The sequence below is a fragment of the Typopeltis vanoorti genome, chromosome 3 (genome assembly GCF_054136105.1).
Source record: "Typopeltis vanoorti isolate ZY-2024b chromosome 3, IOZ_Tvanoo_1.0, whole genome shotgun sequence".
Lineage (NCBI taxonomy): Eukaryota > Metazoa > Arthropoda > Arachnida > Uropygi > Thelyphonidae > Typopeltis > Typopeltis vanoorti.
The window spans coordinates 117,708,689-117,728,370 of NC_143551.1; the positions used below are offsets into that span (position 1 = coordinate 117,708,689).

General features: G+C 35.5%; 1 protein-coding gene across 1 annotated transcript in view; it reads left to right on the top strand.

Moving 5' to 3' along the window:
- The window catches only part of thoc7 (THO complex subunit 7), a 52,849-nt gene that overhangs the window by 4,997 nt on the left and 28,170 nt on the right, over positions 1–19,682 (top strand). The window contains exons 2-3 of the mRNA XM_090415923.1: positions 5,556–5,679; positions 9,751–9,878. Of these exons, the coding sequence (XP_090272049.1) occupies positions 5,556–5,679; positions 9,751–9,878 (252 nt within the window). The remainder of the gene's footprint in view (positions 1–5,555; positions 5,680–9,750; positions 9,879–19,682) is intronic.

Genomic DNA, 19,682 nt, shown 5'->3' on the forward strand with positions numbered 1-19,682 from the left:
GCTCTCTCACATTTCTTTCTCTTCCTCCAACAGACCTTTCATATCCTCTCTCATACTATATTTGTTGCTGCTTAAATTATTAGTTCCTACAAGAACTACCAGCTCATTTACTTTTTATTATTATTATTATGTTTGTCATATCTTTAGTTTTCACCCCCAGGAAACTAGAAGTGGTGACTCTCCCTCAACAAGTGCAAATTTTATGATTGGATCACCATACCATGTCACCTCTTTTTTCTTAAATTTTAATTGACTTACTTTGTTATTATTATTATGATCACCAAGTTCAGTAATTTCCTGCCTCTTCTTGTTCTGATCCTTATTCTTATCCTCTCTAAGTTTTGTTAAACATTTTTCCACTGTTTCTAATTCTCCGGTCAATTTTCTAATAATTTCTTTTAATTGGGATATTTCCAACATCAGATTATCCTTGGATATATTATCATCACTGCAGCAATGCCTCTGCTCATCAGGGGACAGAGATTCTCCCTAGTAATAACTTGTGCTTTAGACACTGCCCTGTTGTCACGAGTACAATAAATACACTAAAAAAAAAACTGCAATAACATGCATAAATCAACAGAAATCACCAATCTTTCAGGAGCTTCTAACAGCAACATTTCTCAACATATTGAGAGCAGTTTGACCCACTATTAGGATCCCTATAACATGATATAGTTCAACCACTTAATTTGGACTCTCTCTCACTGAAACTGATGACACCCATTTCATCTTCATTTCCATAACATTCTTGCATCATTTTTAACGTAGAAATTTGTATCTAAAAAAACTTGTATTCTACAGAAAATTTTACAGTGGCATAAAGCTGTAAAATGTCAAGAATCATTGTCAAAGTAACAATCAAAGTAATCATTGTCAGATCAGGATGATTTAATACTTGAGATGGCATCTTGCTTCTGAAGTGTCTAGTAAATGTGATTTGTCTAGACAGTTGTATTTTACAAATACCACAAATAAGCAGACAGTTGCATGCACATATCACAGATTCCCCAGCAGTTGCCTCACTGATTTTATTGGGCCAGTAATTTTTTGTAATGTACTAGATGACAGAAAATGGTTTGGCCATTAAGTCATTTTATTCAAACATCTTGGTGATATAAAGTGTAATGATTATATTAACGGTGGGAATGAGATTATATGAATTTTTTTCTGAACAAGCTGAGCACATTGAAAAATAAATATCATGAAAAGTCCCATCAGGATATGACAATTATGAAAAGCTTATTCCAGGAAAGGATGAATTGGAGTATACTGACCTGTAATAAGGAAACTCCAAAAATCTGCTTGCAAATGAAACACATCAAAAAATCTTGTTTTATAGTAATTATTATGCTTTATTTTTTATTTTATGTAATCAGTATTTTAGTTTTGGGATTTTATTGTAGTTTCCTTAAAAATAGTAGGTGTTACAAAAATTCTGAAATCAGATTTCAATTCACACTTCACTTTATAAAAATTAGCACGTTTTCCTTAAAAAATTAAGAAAAAAGTATTTGGGTTGCTCAGGCTTGTTATTGACAAATATATGATTATGATATCAAGTGAATATCAATGCTAAATGAATGAATATCCTCTAAAGCATTAAAACATGCATTAGAAAACTGTCTGCATAAACAGATGTCAGCATTTTATATATTTTTTTATCCCCCCCCCCCATTCTTCTTTAATTGTGCTCCATGGAAAATAATCCATCTTGAGAATATCAGGTTTAGACCCCTGAATCATTGGACCTTTCTTGACACCACCTCCATGCAGTTTAGTGTCATTATGGAAAAGTGTATGTTCAGAAGCTTAGAAGAATATTGACAGTGTTACCAATATGACATAAATAAAATACTGATTTTGAAATTTGCTATGGTCAGGTTTTTGTTTACAATTAATGAAGATGCAAAAAAAAAAAAAAAGGGGGGGGGGAAATTTTTTTCAGGTCAGTAGCTCCAACATATAAAAAATATAACTTAAAAATGTCTAAAAAAAATGTACAAACAAAAAAATATGTATAATTGTTACACTTCAACATCAGTGTTGTTGCATTTTGCAGTCTGTAAGTCTTTGGAGATGTATGATAGCAATTTATGGTGGTATATTTATATTCAGATAATCTATAAATAACATATCTAAGTTGGCAAAGACCTTGTTACTGAATTAAGTGAAATCAACTAGAAATCTAACCAAGCTGCAGCAGGCCAACATTTGCATGAGTACTATAAAAGACAAGAACAAGTACAAGAAATCAAAGGATCTGATGAAACTTGAAGTTCTTAAAATTTGTATCATTGTACACTTTTTTTTTTTTTTTTTTGATAGTTGCGGGTTATGATCTTTTGGGGAAGTTGAGGGAGCTTTTAAGAGGTAAGCAGAATGAAAAAGGAGAAGTTGGCTTGATAAGTTTGGAGGTAGTTGACCAATAGCTACTTTTGTTCTTACAATTTTGGAAGATTTTTTATTTTTTTTATTTATTATTTATTTTTTATCAGCAGTATAACTGAATTTCAGTTAAATGCTGATAAAATGCCCATCGTGTGTTGAGAGAAGTGAATGACTCACAAACATACCACCCATGCAGAGGAGACCTAGTCTCTTGACCACGTATGGCCTTGGCAGCTTTCCCTCACTGCTACCACCATACTTGCATTTGCTCTAGGCATGAACTGATAATTGAACAGTATTTATCACTAGCTGATTGGGAAGCTTTTAGATTCATTAATATCAGGTTTAATCCTTTTACTTACCAGTGGCCTACCTGTGAATCATTTTACTGCGGTACGATTGAGTTGGGAATGTCTGTATTTCTACAGTGTAGATCACCCATCCTTCTCTTTTTTCACTGCATGTGAGAAAAGAGGAGGATGGGGAGAACAGGGAGTCCTGGCACTGAAGACCAAATATCGCAGTGAGCAAGGTGGTGTTTTACCAGACAGTGAAAGACATCTACCACCTAGAGGTCTACATCATAATTTATCATAAGATTTCACCAACTAGGTAGCTAATTTAGGTCTATTTAGATGCTGTAATAATCAGAAAAAAACCGTGTTCACAGAAATCAGTGAATACTAACAACCTTGTATCAAATATTTTGTTAGCTTTTTATCCACCATCAATCTGAGCATATATTGAGTGTCACAAAAGCTTCAAGCTTGGTAGACGATATGACAGTAACGTTCTCAGAATGCCTTCATTATTTGGTATTAGGTTGCCCATGTGTTTTGACTAAATACAAATACAGTAAACTATCAATTTAACGGACTAATTGGTGGAATAGGTGTCTGCTATGCATCTGTTAAAAATAAATTTACAACAGGAACCAAACTTTGTTTTAATATATCAAAAACTATACAACTAATGTGTAACTAATGGAGTGTTTCCACCACTTTTTATTCTTTCCTTAAAGCTCTCACAAAGTTGTTCTCAGTATGAAGTTTTTTTTTTTTATTTAAATCCATTTTAGAGGGGGAAAATACTTTAAAATTTTTAAACTCCTTTGAATAAAAAAATACAAAAAACATTTTAAAAAATATATGCATCATATTCAATATTAATATTAACTTAACTGAAAAAATTACAGTTTTCAAAGTCAGAAATACAACTGTTATGTGGGAGAAGTGTTAATTCCTTGCTGGTGGAGAATTCTGGTGAAACAGGTTCAGTTGATGAAGTGATCTTGAAGAAATCATCAAGCTTCATTTGCCTTACACCTTGGCTGCTCTCCTTATTACTGCAAATTAAAATTCTCTAAACTGTTCATAAGGAAGCACATCAGTGTCTGATGATAATTCAGTATAATGTGTGATGTCATTCATATGTTGTCTTATAACAGAATATTAACAAATTAAAAAGAAAAAAGGCCTAAATTTTGCCTTTAGGACAGAAATTTTTTGTTCATTAAATCATGAGGGCCTATGAATGTTTCAATACATCTGACTTCTTATGCTGCTGAACTCATAAAACAATCATGCCATTCCCTGTAAAGTAGTCATATTATTAGTGAGAGTCTCTCATCCTCTATCAAAAATGAGTGATTGCTAGTTAGAGCAGCAAATTGATATCAAGTTTTGTGCAAACTATGAGAGTGTTATTAGTGGTTTATGAGGAGATGCAGCAATAACATTTTTGAGTTTCATACATGATTTAAAGAGAATCGAGAGGATCTGAAATATGACTGAGGTAGTCATTTAAAACTTCACCGAACTGATGATAAAGGTTGTGGATGGACTTCATTTCAGTTAGACTGGCTTTCAAGCATATAAATGTTGCTAAAGGAAATACATTTAAAGATTGAAACATTAAGAAAGAATTTGACAGGATTTGCTTTCCTGTAAATGCACTGACCATTAGAAAGTTTCTGGCTGAAACTTTCATCCAGAAAGTTTCATGGATTGATTTGTTTCATTTGATGGAAAGTTTCTTAGTTGGTCTTAGCATGTTGCTACCCAGGAAACCTACTTTTGAAAGTGGCCATTAGTATGTGAGAATACAGATACAGATTTTACAACAGTATTCAGGGAACTTTTTTGGTCATACCTTGTATGTAGTGAACTATATAGCACTTCAAAACAGTTGCTACCACAACTACCATCTGTTCATTTTAACTAGTGCTGCAGTTACTTGATGAAGGTGTGATGATTAACATTTTGTTTTATATTTTTGACTGTTTAAAAGGTTAATTGCATTTTGCACTTTTTAAATTGTTTTTATTTATTTATTTTTGTTTGTTTGTTTGTTTGAGAAAAGTGACTTTTATGTTTAAAATATATTAAGATTGAAAGTAGAAAGCTTCTTAACATGCTGGTAGGCAGTTGAAATAATTTCAAAGCCTGGTATGCATGCAGATTCAAACTTTCACTTGTGCTTCTGCTCGCAGCATCTATTGCAAGCATTGGCAGCCTTCTGCGATTGCACCCATTTTTGATAAGATTACTCAGTTGATTAAGTTGAAAATTTTTATAAGTTCATTGCTAACCAGTTTGCCTGATTACAGACTAAGTGAGATAGGCTAGTTCAAGTCGGTTACCAGCAGCTGATTATTTCTACTCCTGGTAACCAGCTGTCACTGGCAGTTGTATTTTTCAAATCTTGAAATTAGTCTTAAGTTGGCTATTTTATTTGGCGTTACTCTCACTTTCCTAATTTCCTTTTTTTACCTCCTTCCTCTCCCTGTAGTGGTAGCAGAAGAATAGCATGGTGCCTATCTTTCTTCCACATCTTCTGTGGCTGGGATGACTTCATTTCAAATCATCCTTTTAATGTTACAAGCATTTATAAATGCTTTCCAACTGAATATTATTTGGCTAGTCTCATATGGTGGAAGCAGTTCCCCCCCCCCCCCCCAGAAACTTCTCTCTCTACACCACACACAAACACATTGATATAAATACTTTTTCCTACCATTAGCTTTCTCATCATAATCGTACACAACCATAACCTCTCTTTCCCATCAGACACATTATGCTGTAATAAATAATGTTTTTCAGGTATCTCCATAAGAAATAATCTGAGGTAAAATTGTATTATAATGAATGCTATTATTTTTACAGATGAAATTAGTCGTCGCAAATTGCTTATGGATGGAGATGGCATGGGGGATGATAGAAGATTGAATATGTTTCTCAAAATGTTTATAAAGTGGTGTGCAACAAAAGAGGAATCAGAAGAAGAAAGGTGAGTTTAATTCTTTATAAATTCTGAAATAGTTTCAAATTTTCAATGTGCATACTGTGTGGGTGTGTTTTCTGCTATGTAAGTCAGCATAAATTATTATATTACTATTTCTAATCTAAGGTATAGATTATACATGTTATTATTATACAATTTATACAATACATATTATATAATATGTATAAAAAGTTTTTTAACTTAGTTATCAAGTAAACTATAACAGACAATGAAATTATATTTTTGTTTTAATCCTTTATCTAAACATAATGAAACAAAATTTTCACATGAAGTATCTTCACAACCAAGCTACTTGTATTTAAAGGCTGTTCACTTCACATTACTTGTCTCAATAACCCATATTGCAAAGCTTCCTTTTGAACATATACTGCTATGTATTATGGGAAAGGTCATTACACTGACTGGTTTGAATATTGAGATATCCTCAGCAGCAGCTGCATTCAGAAAGATATAGGTTATATCAATGCAGAAGGCATATATATATATCCATATACAAGTAGCAAAATGGTATAACCTAGGTCTTGTTCCCACCAAGGAGGCCTCAGTAAAGGTCAAAACTGGTCTGGGTGGTAGCCATAATGCATATGTGTTTGAAAGGAAGTGTGCTTCACATTATAGGATACTAAAACAAGTGATGATAAGTCAACAATATATATAATTAGCCTTATCATGATACTTATGTGCACACTTTGTTTGCTTATGCATGGATAGATATAGGATTATAACAAGAATATAATTTCTCATCTGTTATATACTTTAAGGTACCCTATGTGGAAAAGTGTCCAGACACCCCCATTCCGCAACAAAAATGGCACTTTGCCACAGATCACATGTGCCAGAGTTCCTTTGAAATTGCAGGTGAGTTCCTCAGACATCATATACAGTACTATATATTGTCTACTTGTGAGACATGGCCATGTGTGTTGAGCTTACTGACTTCCAATGAGATGTTATTATAGGGTGCCATTTTTTTAGAAATTTATGACAATTTGAAAAAAACTTGCAGATGAACCACATAGTTTAGAAATAGCGAAAAAAATTAAGTAAAAGTTAGGTATGTCATGAACGCATAAAATATGTGTAGTTACTAGTCTATTTTATCATTCACACAAACACTTACAGACTGTACTTGGCCATTTGCAGTCGAGAGAAATGTAAACAAATGTAAAGATGCAGTGTTAAATCATGACTGCAGAAAATTAACTGTTATTAATTATTTAATTAGCTAAATTAATTAGAATAAAATAAAAATTTTATAACAATTCATTTATTAGTGTATAGGCTAGGCTATCATAAAGCAATCATATTGCTGCTGCTTCGTTATCAATGCAAGAATCATTATACCTATAAATAAATATGAATAATTTCTTTTTCACTTTATCTTTTCATTTTTGATGTCTGGTGTTAGTAATATGTATAACATCTACAGTGTTTTGTATCATATAAGATAATATTGATGTAGGTACTGACTGATATACGATTCATCTTGTAAACAGACAACTTAAATTTACGGTATAGATAAATACAGTACAGTACTATAAATGTATTTTGACATCCTTATGATTTTATTTAATAACATTTTCTTTTCTCTAGCTTGCGTTATTGTGAGAATATAGCATATATATATATATATGCTATATTCTCACATTAGTCGATTAATGCATATAAAATATGCATTAATCGACTGTTTATGTATATAAAATATGCATTAATCGATTGGTAAGGCTTCTGGTCAAGTAGGCTATTAGTAATTAAGTTTTTGGGGAGTCAAAAGTTATACACAGATTTTCAAACACTGCAGGGGATCAGCACCCCTAACCCCATGTTGTTCAAGGATCAACTGGATAACTAAAACTTGTACTCACAGTAAAAAAAAAAAAGTTAGCTAAACAATGGAAATTCAAATACAACACTTTATGTTCTATGAACAATGGTTATCTTTTCATGTTCAGGCATGAGAATGCTAGGTTATAAACTGTTACATTATTAGGATCCATTATATCAAAAAAAAATTAAGAAATACAACTGTTAATAACAATTCCCAGATTTTGACATGGACAGTGTATCATTGAAGTTGAGACAGTGATGGAGGACTTTGGCCTTTAAAGAGACATTTAACTTTGTAGATTCTTCTTTGCAATAACTTTAGCATCATTTCTTTCTTTTTAATGAAACTGCCAAATTTCTCCATCATTCCAACTTTAGTCATCAGCATGATGGATTGTCCATGCCTGAAATCTGGGAAATTATTATGAATAATAATAATTTCCCAGAGGGGGGGAAAGAGGGGAAAATAGTTCCCCTGCATAAAGGTGGTTCCAAGACTGCTGTTGTAAATTACCGACCGATTAGCATATCAGGAATCATTGTTAAGGTCTTAGAGAAATTAGTCAAGAAAAGAATACAGGATTGGATAGATGAAAATGGGATATTGTATTGGGGGGGGGAGACAACATGGTTTTGTGAAGGGTAGATCATGCCTCAGTAACTTGCTAACGTTTTATAACACAGTGACGACTGAACTGGATAAGGGTAATGGGTTTACAGTGATACTACTGGACCTTGCCAAGGCCTTTGATAGGATACCACCTGGAACCCTAATCAGTAAACTGGAGCAGATGGGGGATAGATATAGGGTTGGTGAGATGGATAGGAGGGTGGTTGAAGGAGAGATACCAGAGAGTGGTTTACTCAGGAGTGGAGTCTAAAAGATGGCTTGTGACTAGTGGAGTGCCGCATGGCTCTGTTCTTGGACCACTGCTTTTCAATTTGTTCATCAATGATATAGGAAAGGATTTGAGAGGAAGTGTTCACTTGTTTGCTGATGATGCTAAGTTGGGTAGAGCAATTGTGAGTGCACAGGATGTCAAAATTTTACAGGATGATTTGGATAGTTTGGAGGACTGGGCTAGGAAAAATGGATGTCAATTTAATGTGGCAAAGTGTAAGGTTATGCACTTTGGAGTGAAAAGAATAGCAGCAGTATATCGCATTGGTGGAACCGTACTCCAGGAGATTGATGAGGCCAGGGATTTGGGAGTGTTGGTGGATAGGGAATTGAAGTTTAGGGGGCACATTGCAAAAGTGACTAAAACAGCTCACCAAATCACTTGGCTTCTGAAAAATACTTTAACATGCAGAGACAAACAAGTTGTTGTTCCTCTGTATCGAGCTTGATAAGAACCCATCTGGACTACTGTGCCCAGTTATGGGCACCAGGGTTTCTTCGTGATGGGGAGAATGTGGAGAGGATCCAGAGACGAGTGACCAAGATAATAGCAGGTCTGTGGAATGAACCTTATGAGAATAGGTTGAAGATTTGTGGATTGCAGAAATTGATCAATAGGCGAAGGAGGGGTGATATGATTGAGACATTCAAATTACTGAAGGGTTCTATAAGATTGATCCAGAAGATATTTTTGAAAATATGACTGGTGGTGGGAGGACTAGGGGCCATGCATGGAAGCTGGGCAAGAGCGTGGTTGACAAGGGTGTTAGAGCTAGGTTTTTTACTTGGAGAGTGGTGAATGAGTGGAATAAGCTTCCAGAGTCTGTTGTGGGTGCTATGACTGTGAATGAGTTCAAGGCAAGGTATGATAGATACTGTGTGAATGTCAAATAGTTGTTCTTGACATGATGTTAGGGCCTCCCTCGATGAGTCTGTCGACTCCTTGGAGTTGCCTGGAACAGTAATAATAATAATAATAATTGTATTCATAGTTGAGAATTCAACATTGGAGTAGAAGTCCAGATTGGTTCTCCACATTTCTTATAGGCTTTGTTCAGGTCTCCTTCTAGTTATATAGCTGTGATCTTGGGGTTCAATTTGAGTGCTGTATTATTGATTTCTGTAATAATTCATAGTCTGTTTTTTATTTATTTATTTATTTATTTATCCTTGCAACAGTTTTTTTCCCTACTCTACCTTTTAGTGCAGTTATTTATTTATAACACCATGTCAGTTTAGTGATGTATTTTAATTCTTAAGTTATAACAAGGTTATCTTTTTAAGAAAAATGGGAATAACCATATTAAATTTTAATTATTTTATTTCAGAGTTCTTGGCTATGAGAGACTTTTAATAACACTAGGTCAATGTGAATTTTCTATGGCAAAGTCTAAACATGTCCTGACAGTGAATCAAGCCGAGATGAAGAATTATGAAGAATTGTATCACAAAATAGGTACGAAGCTTTTCAACATAGATATTTTTAAAATTCACTTAATATAGAAGCTTTATTCCAGTTTGCACTAAATTGTGTATGAAAAAATGAAACTGCAATAAGAACAAGTCTTTCAGTTTAAGTCTCAAGGCAGACGTTAATTACTAAACCACACCATAACTTGTCCTGCTTTGTGATAAGATCAGTATTTTACTAATATTGTGTATTATCACAAAAATATTGGACAGCTGATATAAATATTCTATCATTAAGCATATTCAAAAGTAATAGGAGTAGTAAATATTATTTAGCTATAGTGCTACTAAATAAGTATGATGTTATGAAATTATACAGTGAATGGAAGAGGGAAAAAAAATAGAGAATGGAAATCACTAATACGTTGGACCATTCTAGCCTTTAAAATGTCTTCTACACAGAGTTGAGAAGTGGTAGTCACATTTCACCCAAATCAATTCTGGATTACTCATCTTCCAACAACATATATTACAGGCAAGAGATTCAAGTAATCTTTTTGCAATTTCAAGTATATCCTACCTAATTTCAATAAAATTTGAATCAGGGAACTTGGTCATTCATCCTGGATAATCCCATCATGGACCCTACATGGTCATATAGCTGTCACAGGCATGCCCTTCATGTTTACACAACTATCAAGACATGTTATAAGACATTGTACTCTTTAACAAAAGGCTTCCTAGATTACAACTGATCTGTCACCACTTCAGTCTGTCGTTCAGTCATAGACTTGCAGTCATTGATCAGTAGCTTACGATTGGTTCTTGACACTTCTCTACAATGAATTTTCTGCTACTGCTAGAAATGAAGAGTGATCAAAACAGTCAACTGATTTTTCTGATATTGGAAGTTTTTTCCCCACTTGGTTAGACTATAATAAATTTAGTTTAATCCTTTATCCAAGTGTAAGCAAAAACTTCCAACATCTTTCTCTAAATCCAGAGTAATTTAATAATAAGGTGAGACATCTTTTGGCAACTCGTATAGTCTCCATTGCTTCCACCTTGGTATCACCACCTCTGGGTCTGGCTCCCACTGATACAGCCTTAATTAAGGTCGAAACCGGTCTGAGTAGTGTCCCTTGGACCAGTCCAAAGACAACAACTGTAAACAATAATGTAATCAATAAGACTTTTTCTGCATATCCTCTTCATGTGAATTTATGTGCATTTTTATGTTGAAACACTGTTAGTGATGACTAAACTGTACTAAGCAGAAATCCAGCGGGTAGTACTCAACCATATGTAATTGCTTTGCAACTTTTTTCCAAAACATATACGATGGTGGATCCATAAGTTTCTGGCCTGACTAACTTTTAGAGGTGATAAAAAGAAAACAACTGTCACTTTTCAACATAATCTCCTTTTACTTCAAGACACTTTTCACATCTTTGAATTAGCATTTCTATGCCCTTGAAAAGATAGTCTTGTACTTTTGTCTGCAAAATGACCTAAAACTGCATCTTTTGTCATCCGCAAAATTTCTTTCTCAAAGGTCTCTCTTCAGTTTCAAGAAGAGGTAATAGTCACGGGGTGCTAGATCTGGGCTGTAGGATGGTTGTTCAATCTGGAAGCAATGTCATGAAGCCAGCAAACACCACAACTCAGCATTCCTTGTCCTTTATGGCATTGTGCAGTTTATTAAGAAGTGAGGCATAATATTCTGTATTCATGATGGTATTTCTTTCCTTGAAGCCAATCGAGAATTTCCCATCAATCCCAAAAGACTGTTGCCATATCTTCTTGGTAGACTGAGTGACCTTCGCTTTTCTTGTGGGTGCTTTGCATGGCTTGCACCACTCCATAGATTCCATCTTGGAAAGAAGATCATAATAAAGGACAATGGTTTCAACCCCGGTGATAATGGATTCCAGCCCTTCGTTCTGATTCGCTTGGCAAAGCTCTGAAAACTTGCTGGAACAGGTCACACGATTCTTCTGAATTGAAGAGAGAAGTTGGATGAGGATCATCTTCGATGCTCTCTCTTCCTAGGCAAAACAGTTTGGTGCATTGTGAAATATGAAGGAGAAGCTTCCTCATAAGCACCGTCCAATTGCTGTTTGATAGCACTTGGAGAAAGTCCTTCTTTGGTGAAAATCGTTATCGCAGTGCGGTACTCAATTTTTAACATTACAACCACTTTGTGTGTGCATGTTAGTCAAACAAGTACCTCCAAATGAATGATGTGGGTAGAGAGTTGAAACTGGTACACTAACCTCCCTATAGATGGTGATATCTGTCACGCACGCCATTTTAAAATTGGCATAATTTTTTTTTTGCCAGGTTGGAAACGTTTGGAACCTACCTTGTGTATGTATGTGTATATATATGTATATATATATATATATATATATGTCTTGGATTAATTTTCTACTTTGTTAATTGGATCTCCGACAAGAACCAGCTTTATCTTATTGTCCTATCTGCTAGGTCAAGAAAATTCCTCCACCTTCCCTACTACTACAGATACTGGCCACTGAATTAGAAACCTTTATGTAGATATACGTAAACATCTCTGATGCAGCATATATGCAAAACATTGTCACATGCATCATTGGCTGTTCTAGACAACTATTTAAGAATGCTGCTGGTCAGTAATCAACAATAGTGTTGATCACGATGGGAAAAACAGGGGATCTTTCAGCGTTCCATAAAGTGCTTATTGTGGGTGGCCATCTAGCCACAATTTAGAAAACAGAAGAGCTGATTGGTTTCTCAAAAGGTGAGATATCCTGGGTGTTTAATCATTTAAAAAAATAGCCCATGTTGCTTGCTAAGAGGTGTAACTGTGGTCCTAAGGCAGTTTGTCAGGAGCGAGATCACCATTGTCTGAGATGACTTGTATGGACAAACAGAACTTCCTGCTTTCAGCAATTGGCAGAGAGAGAGTTTGGTCAGAGTCCCATGAAGCAGTGAACCCAGCTTGCCTTGTAAACACAAGTCCTCCACCTTCCCTACTACCAGTTTCTGTAGTAGGGAAGATAAAGGAATTTTCTTGACCCAGCAGAGAGGACAGTAAGAGAAAGCAGGTTCTTGTTGAAGATCCAGTCAGCAGAGTAGAAAATGAATCCCAGACACATATATATGAGGTATGTTCCAAAGGTTTCCGGCCTGACATAAAAAATATTGCTGGAAGGTCAGATGTCCTCCAAGTAATATCTAATCATTATTGTCAATCAAGTTCATTATGCAGTGTTGACTTTTTTTTTTATCCAGCAGGTGATAAAAAAATTTCTAAATGACAATGCTTCTGTTCATTGCACAAGAATTGTTCAGCAGTGGTTCAGGGAGCATGACAGTGACTTCCACCATCTTCCCTGGCCACTTCAAACCTCAAATCTGAACCTCATTGAGAATGTATGGGACATATTAGAAAAATAGATTCAGCAGCAAGCCTTCTTCCATCAAATCCGAAATGGTAAGGTCATCACATTTAGTGAGACCTTACCATTTAAGGTCTCACATCAAGTGAGACCTTAAATGGTAAGGTCTCACGTCAAGTGATGTGAAACCTAACCATTTACACTGTAAACTGTGTACTACTATTTTTTTGCTATTTAAAAAGCCTGCTTGGTTACTGCACCTTTGAAATACCGTTATTCTAATTAGCAGTGCGTGCTTTCTCTCTCGTAACCTTTCTTGCTTATACTAATGTGTACTATGTTTATCTACCTTTCGCACTACGAGTCTTATGCCTATGGATACTAGAAAATTTATTTTATTGAGACTGCGCCACTAATATCTTTTAATTGGCAAAAAACTCAGTAATATGGCCGGTTGATTTCTCTCTCTCTTTTTTTAACACAAATTCCTTCAGTAAAACTTTACACAAACAGTCATGGTCTATTTGCTTAACTACATGCTTCAGCTATCTCACTTGGTTTCCCACTCACAAGTCTGATAAATTTTTTTAGCAACAGTGCATCGTAAAATAAACAATCCAGCAGCACTCTATTGACATATAATTAAAACACATTTATTTACATTAAAATAAAGTACAGTCATACCCCAACTTACGCGAATCCGGAGTTACATTTCTTATATGTACGTATTTCCTTCCCGCTACACGCCTCACCACTAGTCATATCTTTCCTGTGCCTGCCACATTCGCCAGTGTCGCACATGTTATTCTAATTAGCAATGCGTGCTTTCTCTCTCGTAACCTTTATTGCTTTTCTCGTAACAAGAACTGACGTGTTTCGCGTGGTCTCCATTTTCATGCACAATTTTTATAGTCTACAAACCTTGCGATTGTTTAATGTTATGTTCTTGATAAAAATTTTATCACATAAAAAATAATAATGTCATCCAAAAGAAGCAAGTCCAATTCTTCTACAGCTAGCAAGAAAAGAAAAACATTGACTTTGGAAACAAAACTCAACATCATTAAGGATTTTGAAGGCAGAATGAAAATTTGTGAGCTAGCAAAGAAGTTTGATCTACAAGAATCCACAGTAAGAACAATCATAAAAGACAGATTTACAGATTTTAGAGGACATAGATTCTAACGAGGAACAAATTGTAACCACAAGGTAAGGAATAAAAAATCATTAGCTTGCTATGAAGAAATTTTGCATGAGAAGGAAAAAACATTATGCCGTCAGACAAATCTATTAGATTTTATGAAACCATCGACATCGAAATAGCTTTCTTTTTTTATGTACAAAAAAACTACAATTATGATTATATTTATTAAAAAATATAGGTGTTTTTGTAAACCTTTGGTCCCAATTAACTAATATTTTGTATGTTTGTATATATAAATTACATGCAAAATTGTACCCTGAGTTAAGTGAATTCAACTTACGTTCTTTTTGTTGGTCCCAGCTACTGCATAACTTCGGGGTATGACTGTACATTAAATAAGCGATAGGCAGGTTACTCTCTCTCTCTCTCTCTCTACCTATCCTTTTGGTATAAAGAAACAAACTTTCTCTTTTCAATATTAAATGACTAAACAATATATTTACTCTGTTACTTCTCTGCTTAAGAAAACTAAATTGCCGAGACTAATTTACTCATAAAGAGATTAACTAGCTATGGCAAGTTATCTTACAATTAATATTCCAGTTAACAGTTCAGAGGACTCTCTTATAGATATTTCTTATTACTATTTCTTATCAGTCCATCTATGACATATCTCCTAGATTACAAAAAAAATATACATTAAAGGGTTGGAACACACAAAGGCTATTTGTCACGACACCTTCCAAAGGTCTTGCATCAAAGTCTCTATGGTTCTTCTTTCATCTTAGGCCTTGCTTCAGGGGCGGTTCTTGGACTGCAATTTTCCCAGTACTCAAAAGCTCAGGCAAGAAGTTTCAGCATACAGGCTTGAAGATTGTTCTGTGACTTTTGGCTTCAGTTGACTTCCCAATTTTTTTCCTCTGGCATGGGTTCGCCATAAAGTGTTTCTCTGAGTCAGTATGCTTCTGATTCTCCGCTGACTGCCTCCAGCTCTCTTCGGTAACAGCACTTTGCCTCTCATGCTTTGGTAACTGGACCTCACCTCTGCGCTCTCTCGGCAGCTGGATCTCGCCTCCCCTCTGTCAGCAACTGGACCTTGCCTCTCCTTCTGTCATCAGCAACTGGACCTCGCCTCCTCTGGACTCCTTCGGTTGACTTCCCAATTTTTTCCCTCTGGCATGGGTTCGCCATAAAGTGTTTCTCTGAGTCAGTATGCTTCTGATTCTCCACTGACTGCCTCCAGCTCTCTTCGGTAACAGCACTTCGCCTCTCCTGCTTTGGTAACTGGACCTCACCTCTGCGCTCTCTCTCGGCAGCTGGATCTCGCCTCCCCTCTGTCAGCAACTGGACCTTGCCTCTCCATCTGTCATCAGCAACTGGACCTCGCTTCCTCTCGACTGCCTCTGGTTCTCTGCCGGAAACTTCCCCCGATGTTCGGCTCAGTCCTCTTTTATTTTCGCCTTCTTGGGACCTTGCACCAAGGGTTGTAAACCTCGAAGAAATCGGCAGTTCTCCTTGATCCTTTTGTTAAGGCCAGTCTGTTCTTTCTTCTCTGTACGCTCTTTTTTTTCCTTGTCTTCTCAGGCAGCAGAAACTTCTCTGAAGCTAGCAGACCTCTTTGATACTAGCTTGAAGGTGTTCTTGTGCTCTTACACATAGCTGTTATACATTATACAAAGTTCTGATGGCAAAGCATTGACTTTGTTTTTGACATTCTAGAAACGTTAGTTAAAACGGTAAATACAATCAATTCCCATAGGGTTATTTACATTATATATTTAGCAAAAATTACATAGAGACGAACAAGGTTATTTTTGTAACAGTTCTCATGAGACTTGGCCTCTCTAAAAATCAATGTAAAGTGCTTTGGTATTTCTAAGCTACATTGAGTTTTACGAAGGTCCACCCTTTCATGAAAAATTTTTTCTTTACTCTGTTTCTGTGTCATGTCTCATGCATTCTCTGGGTTGCACAATACAGATTTGTCATTTAATTTTGAGCAGGGAATGCCATCAGCCTGACCTGTGGACTCTTTTGTGTGTGACTGATGCTGTGATTCATGTTTGTCACTATCTCTCAGGCATTTTACCCCTTATGATACTCTGCTCTCCTTCTAATTCTCCCGTTACCTGGGTGGTGAATTTTATTGCTACTTCTCTCTATTTCTAATGTGTTCACTTTTATTCCATCCTTTGCATTTTTATTTGTGGCCTCTATTTCCTCTTTCTCATTTGCTGCCACTTTGACACTGAAGATGTGTAAGGTTTCTCTCCCTTTTACCTGTTCAGTATCTCTGACAGTTGGGGAATCAGGCAAAGGATTTTCCATGTCTTTCTTATCAACAATTTTATTTTTCCTTGCCCCCCGCCCCCTTTTCCAAAATGGGAATGGTCATTTCGTATGTTGCTCTCATCAACATTTTCACCAGCGCGACGCCATTGACTACCTCTCTGCCTGGCAAATTGTTTAAATCCCAAAATGGAAATCTCACTTTAGGGAAATCACGAGAACTTGTGTTTTTCTAAAAAGTCATTTCCAAGAACTATCTTTTTCGTAGTTCTAGAGGTATCTGGAGAATTAACTCTGGTGAAACACTTAACTTAAAATCCGGCAGCCACATGTTCACCTTCTCTTTCACCGAGGCATAAATGGTGGGGTTTGTTATTCCCATTCAACATGACAGGTGTTCTTAGTTTAGTGATATCATCGGATACTCAAGATCGCAATTTTCTGAAGAGAGATCCAGTTATCACTGAAACCTGGGAACCAGTGTCTAGTAAAACTCTACACTTTAGCCCTCTTATTTTTCCCCTTATTAATGTCATGGAATTTTCATGCTGATTTCTAATATTTCTTGGCCACTTCTTAGTTCTTCTGTGTGGGAAGATGGTGAGTCATTACCACATTATATTCCCAATGCATCCTTCTATTTGAGTCTCGTATACTGCTATAGCAATTTTTGGCAATGTGCCCAAATTTATTGCATCTATAGCACTGAGGTACTTTCCTCCTGTTTTTCCTTTTAGTGCACTCTTGTTCAGAGCCCAGCTGCTCCTTGGAGGTTTTTGCTTTGAACTCCCCTAACTGGTTTAGAATGGAATCAAGTTTATCCATTAAGGGCTGCTGTAGTCTTTCTACCTCTTTTTTGATATAAAAGTGTAGTTCTTCCATGTTAATAGACACTGCAACTGTCAATCTGTTGTGGTCTATTTTATTTACTTCAGCGGCCTTATTTTCCTCCCTTCTGTTTACTTTTTTCTTTAGGATTGCTTGGATTTTTCTCTTAACGTCGCTTTTGTTCTGACACTTCAGTAATGTTGTGTATCTGGCTGGCACTGGATTCGGGATGAAGATTGCCTAGCCTTTCTTCTTTTTCTTTTATGATCTGATAGCATTCTAAATTATTTATCTTCCTTTTGTACGCTGCATCTGTATATTCTTCTCTTACCCCTAACCTGAATTGGTTGAAGACAGCCCAATCAAAATTACTTTTTTCCTCACTGGACACGCTAAGGTGATCAACCTGTTGTAATAATCAGTGATCGATTCTTTTTTCTCTTGTCTACATTTTTGCAGCCTTCACGGACTCACACTTTGGAAAACTGAGGTATCAGGGTATCCTTGAATTTATTGTATTCCAAAGTGTGTCTTTCAGGATGGGAGTGGAATACAAAAAATTCTTGGGCCTTCCAATCAGTTTATTCTTTAAGATTATTAGAAGCTGGAAGTCCGACCAGTTTCTGACGTTCCTTAGCTCCTCTACAAACTTGAAGAAAGACAACACATCATCATGGTCCTCTCCAGAGAATTAAGGGATTATGAGGTGAGGATTTACTGTCCTAAAGAATTCTACATCCCCCATTGTGTTAGTACTAGTGGCTTCCGAGTTACTGCTATTCACATTCATGGTTCTTAAAAATTTTCTTACACTATACACACACACACACTTTCTATTTATTTGCCTGTTCTTTATTTACAAAACTGTTCCAATTCACTATTTTTTATTTTAACTACAGTGGATTTTATCCTGTCTACTGCACCATTGTAATCTGTGTACTACTATTTCTTGCTATTTAAAAAACTTGCTTGGTTACTGCGCCTTTGAAATACCATTATTCTAATTAGCAGTGCACACTTTCTCTCTCGTAACCTTTCTTGCTTATACTAATGCATGCTATGTTTATCTACCTTTCGCACTACGAGTCTTATGCCTATGGATACTAAAAAATTTAATTTATCGAGACTGTGCCATTAATATCCTTTAATCGGGCATAAAACTCAGCAATATGGCGGTTGATTTCTCTCTCTTTCTCTAACACAAATTCCTTCAGTAAAACTTTACACAAACAGTCGTGGCTATTTGCACTTAACTATACGCTTCGGCTATCTCACTTGATTTCCTGCTCACAAGTCCGATAAATTTTTTTAGAAACAGTGCATCGTAAAATAATCTGGTGGCACTCTATTCACATATAATTAAAATATTTATTTACATTAAAAATAAAGTACATTAAATAAGTGAATAGGAGGTTACTCTCTCTCTCTCTCTCTCTACCTATTCTTTTGGTATAAAGAAACAAACTTTCTCTTTTCAATATTAAATGACTAAACAATATATTTACTCTGTTACTTCTCTGCTTAAGAAAACCAAATTGCAGAGAATAATTTACTCATAAAGAGATTAACTAACTATAGCAAGTTATCTTACAAGTAATATTCCAGTTAACAACAATTCAGAGGACTCTCTTATACATATTTCTTCTTATTATTTCTTATCAGTCCATCTATGACATATCTCCTAGCTCACAAAAAGAACGTACACTAGTAGCCAAAATTGAAACCTTTTGGAAAAAGTATATTTTTGAGGTTTGATGGCTCATAACACCACTTTTTTTTTGGTGTAATTCCATAAAATTATATATCAATGGAAAGATAATTTAATCAAGAATGTAATGCAATAACTTTTATGAAGGATTTTTTATTAGAACAGCAGTTATAAAGAAGAAAAGTGAAACAGACAAAAATGAGATATACAAAAATTCTCACAATATGAGTTAATACTTAGTTGGGTAGCCTTTAGCGTTAATTACGGCCTTACAACGCCTTCCCATGGAGTGAACCAAGTTTTTTAGTTATGCAGCTATTATAATGTGAAACGAAGACTGAATTATTGCTTCTATTAATTGGGTTTTATTGGTGGGTTGCTTCTGATTAACAAGTTTCTTTAGTCGGCTCCATAGATTTTTGATTGGGTTAAGGTCTGGGCTATTCCCAGGCCATTCCAGCAGTGGAATACGGTTATCTTGAAACCACTTTTTGCACA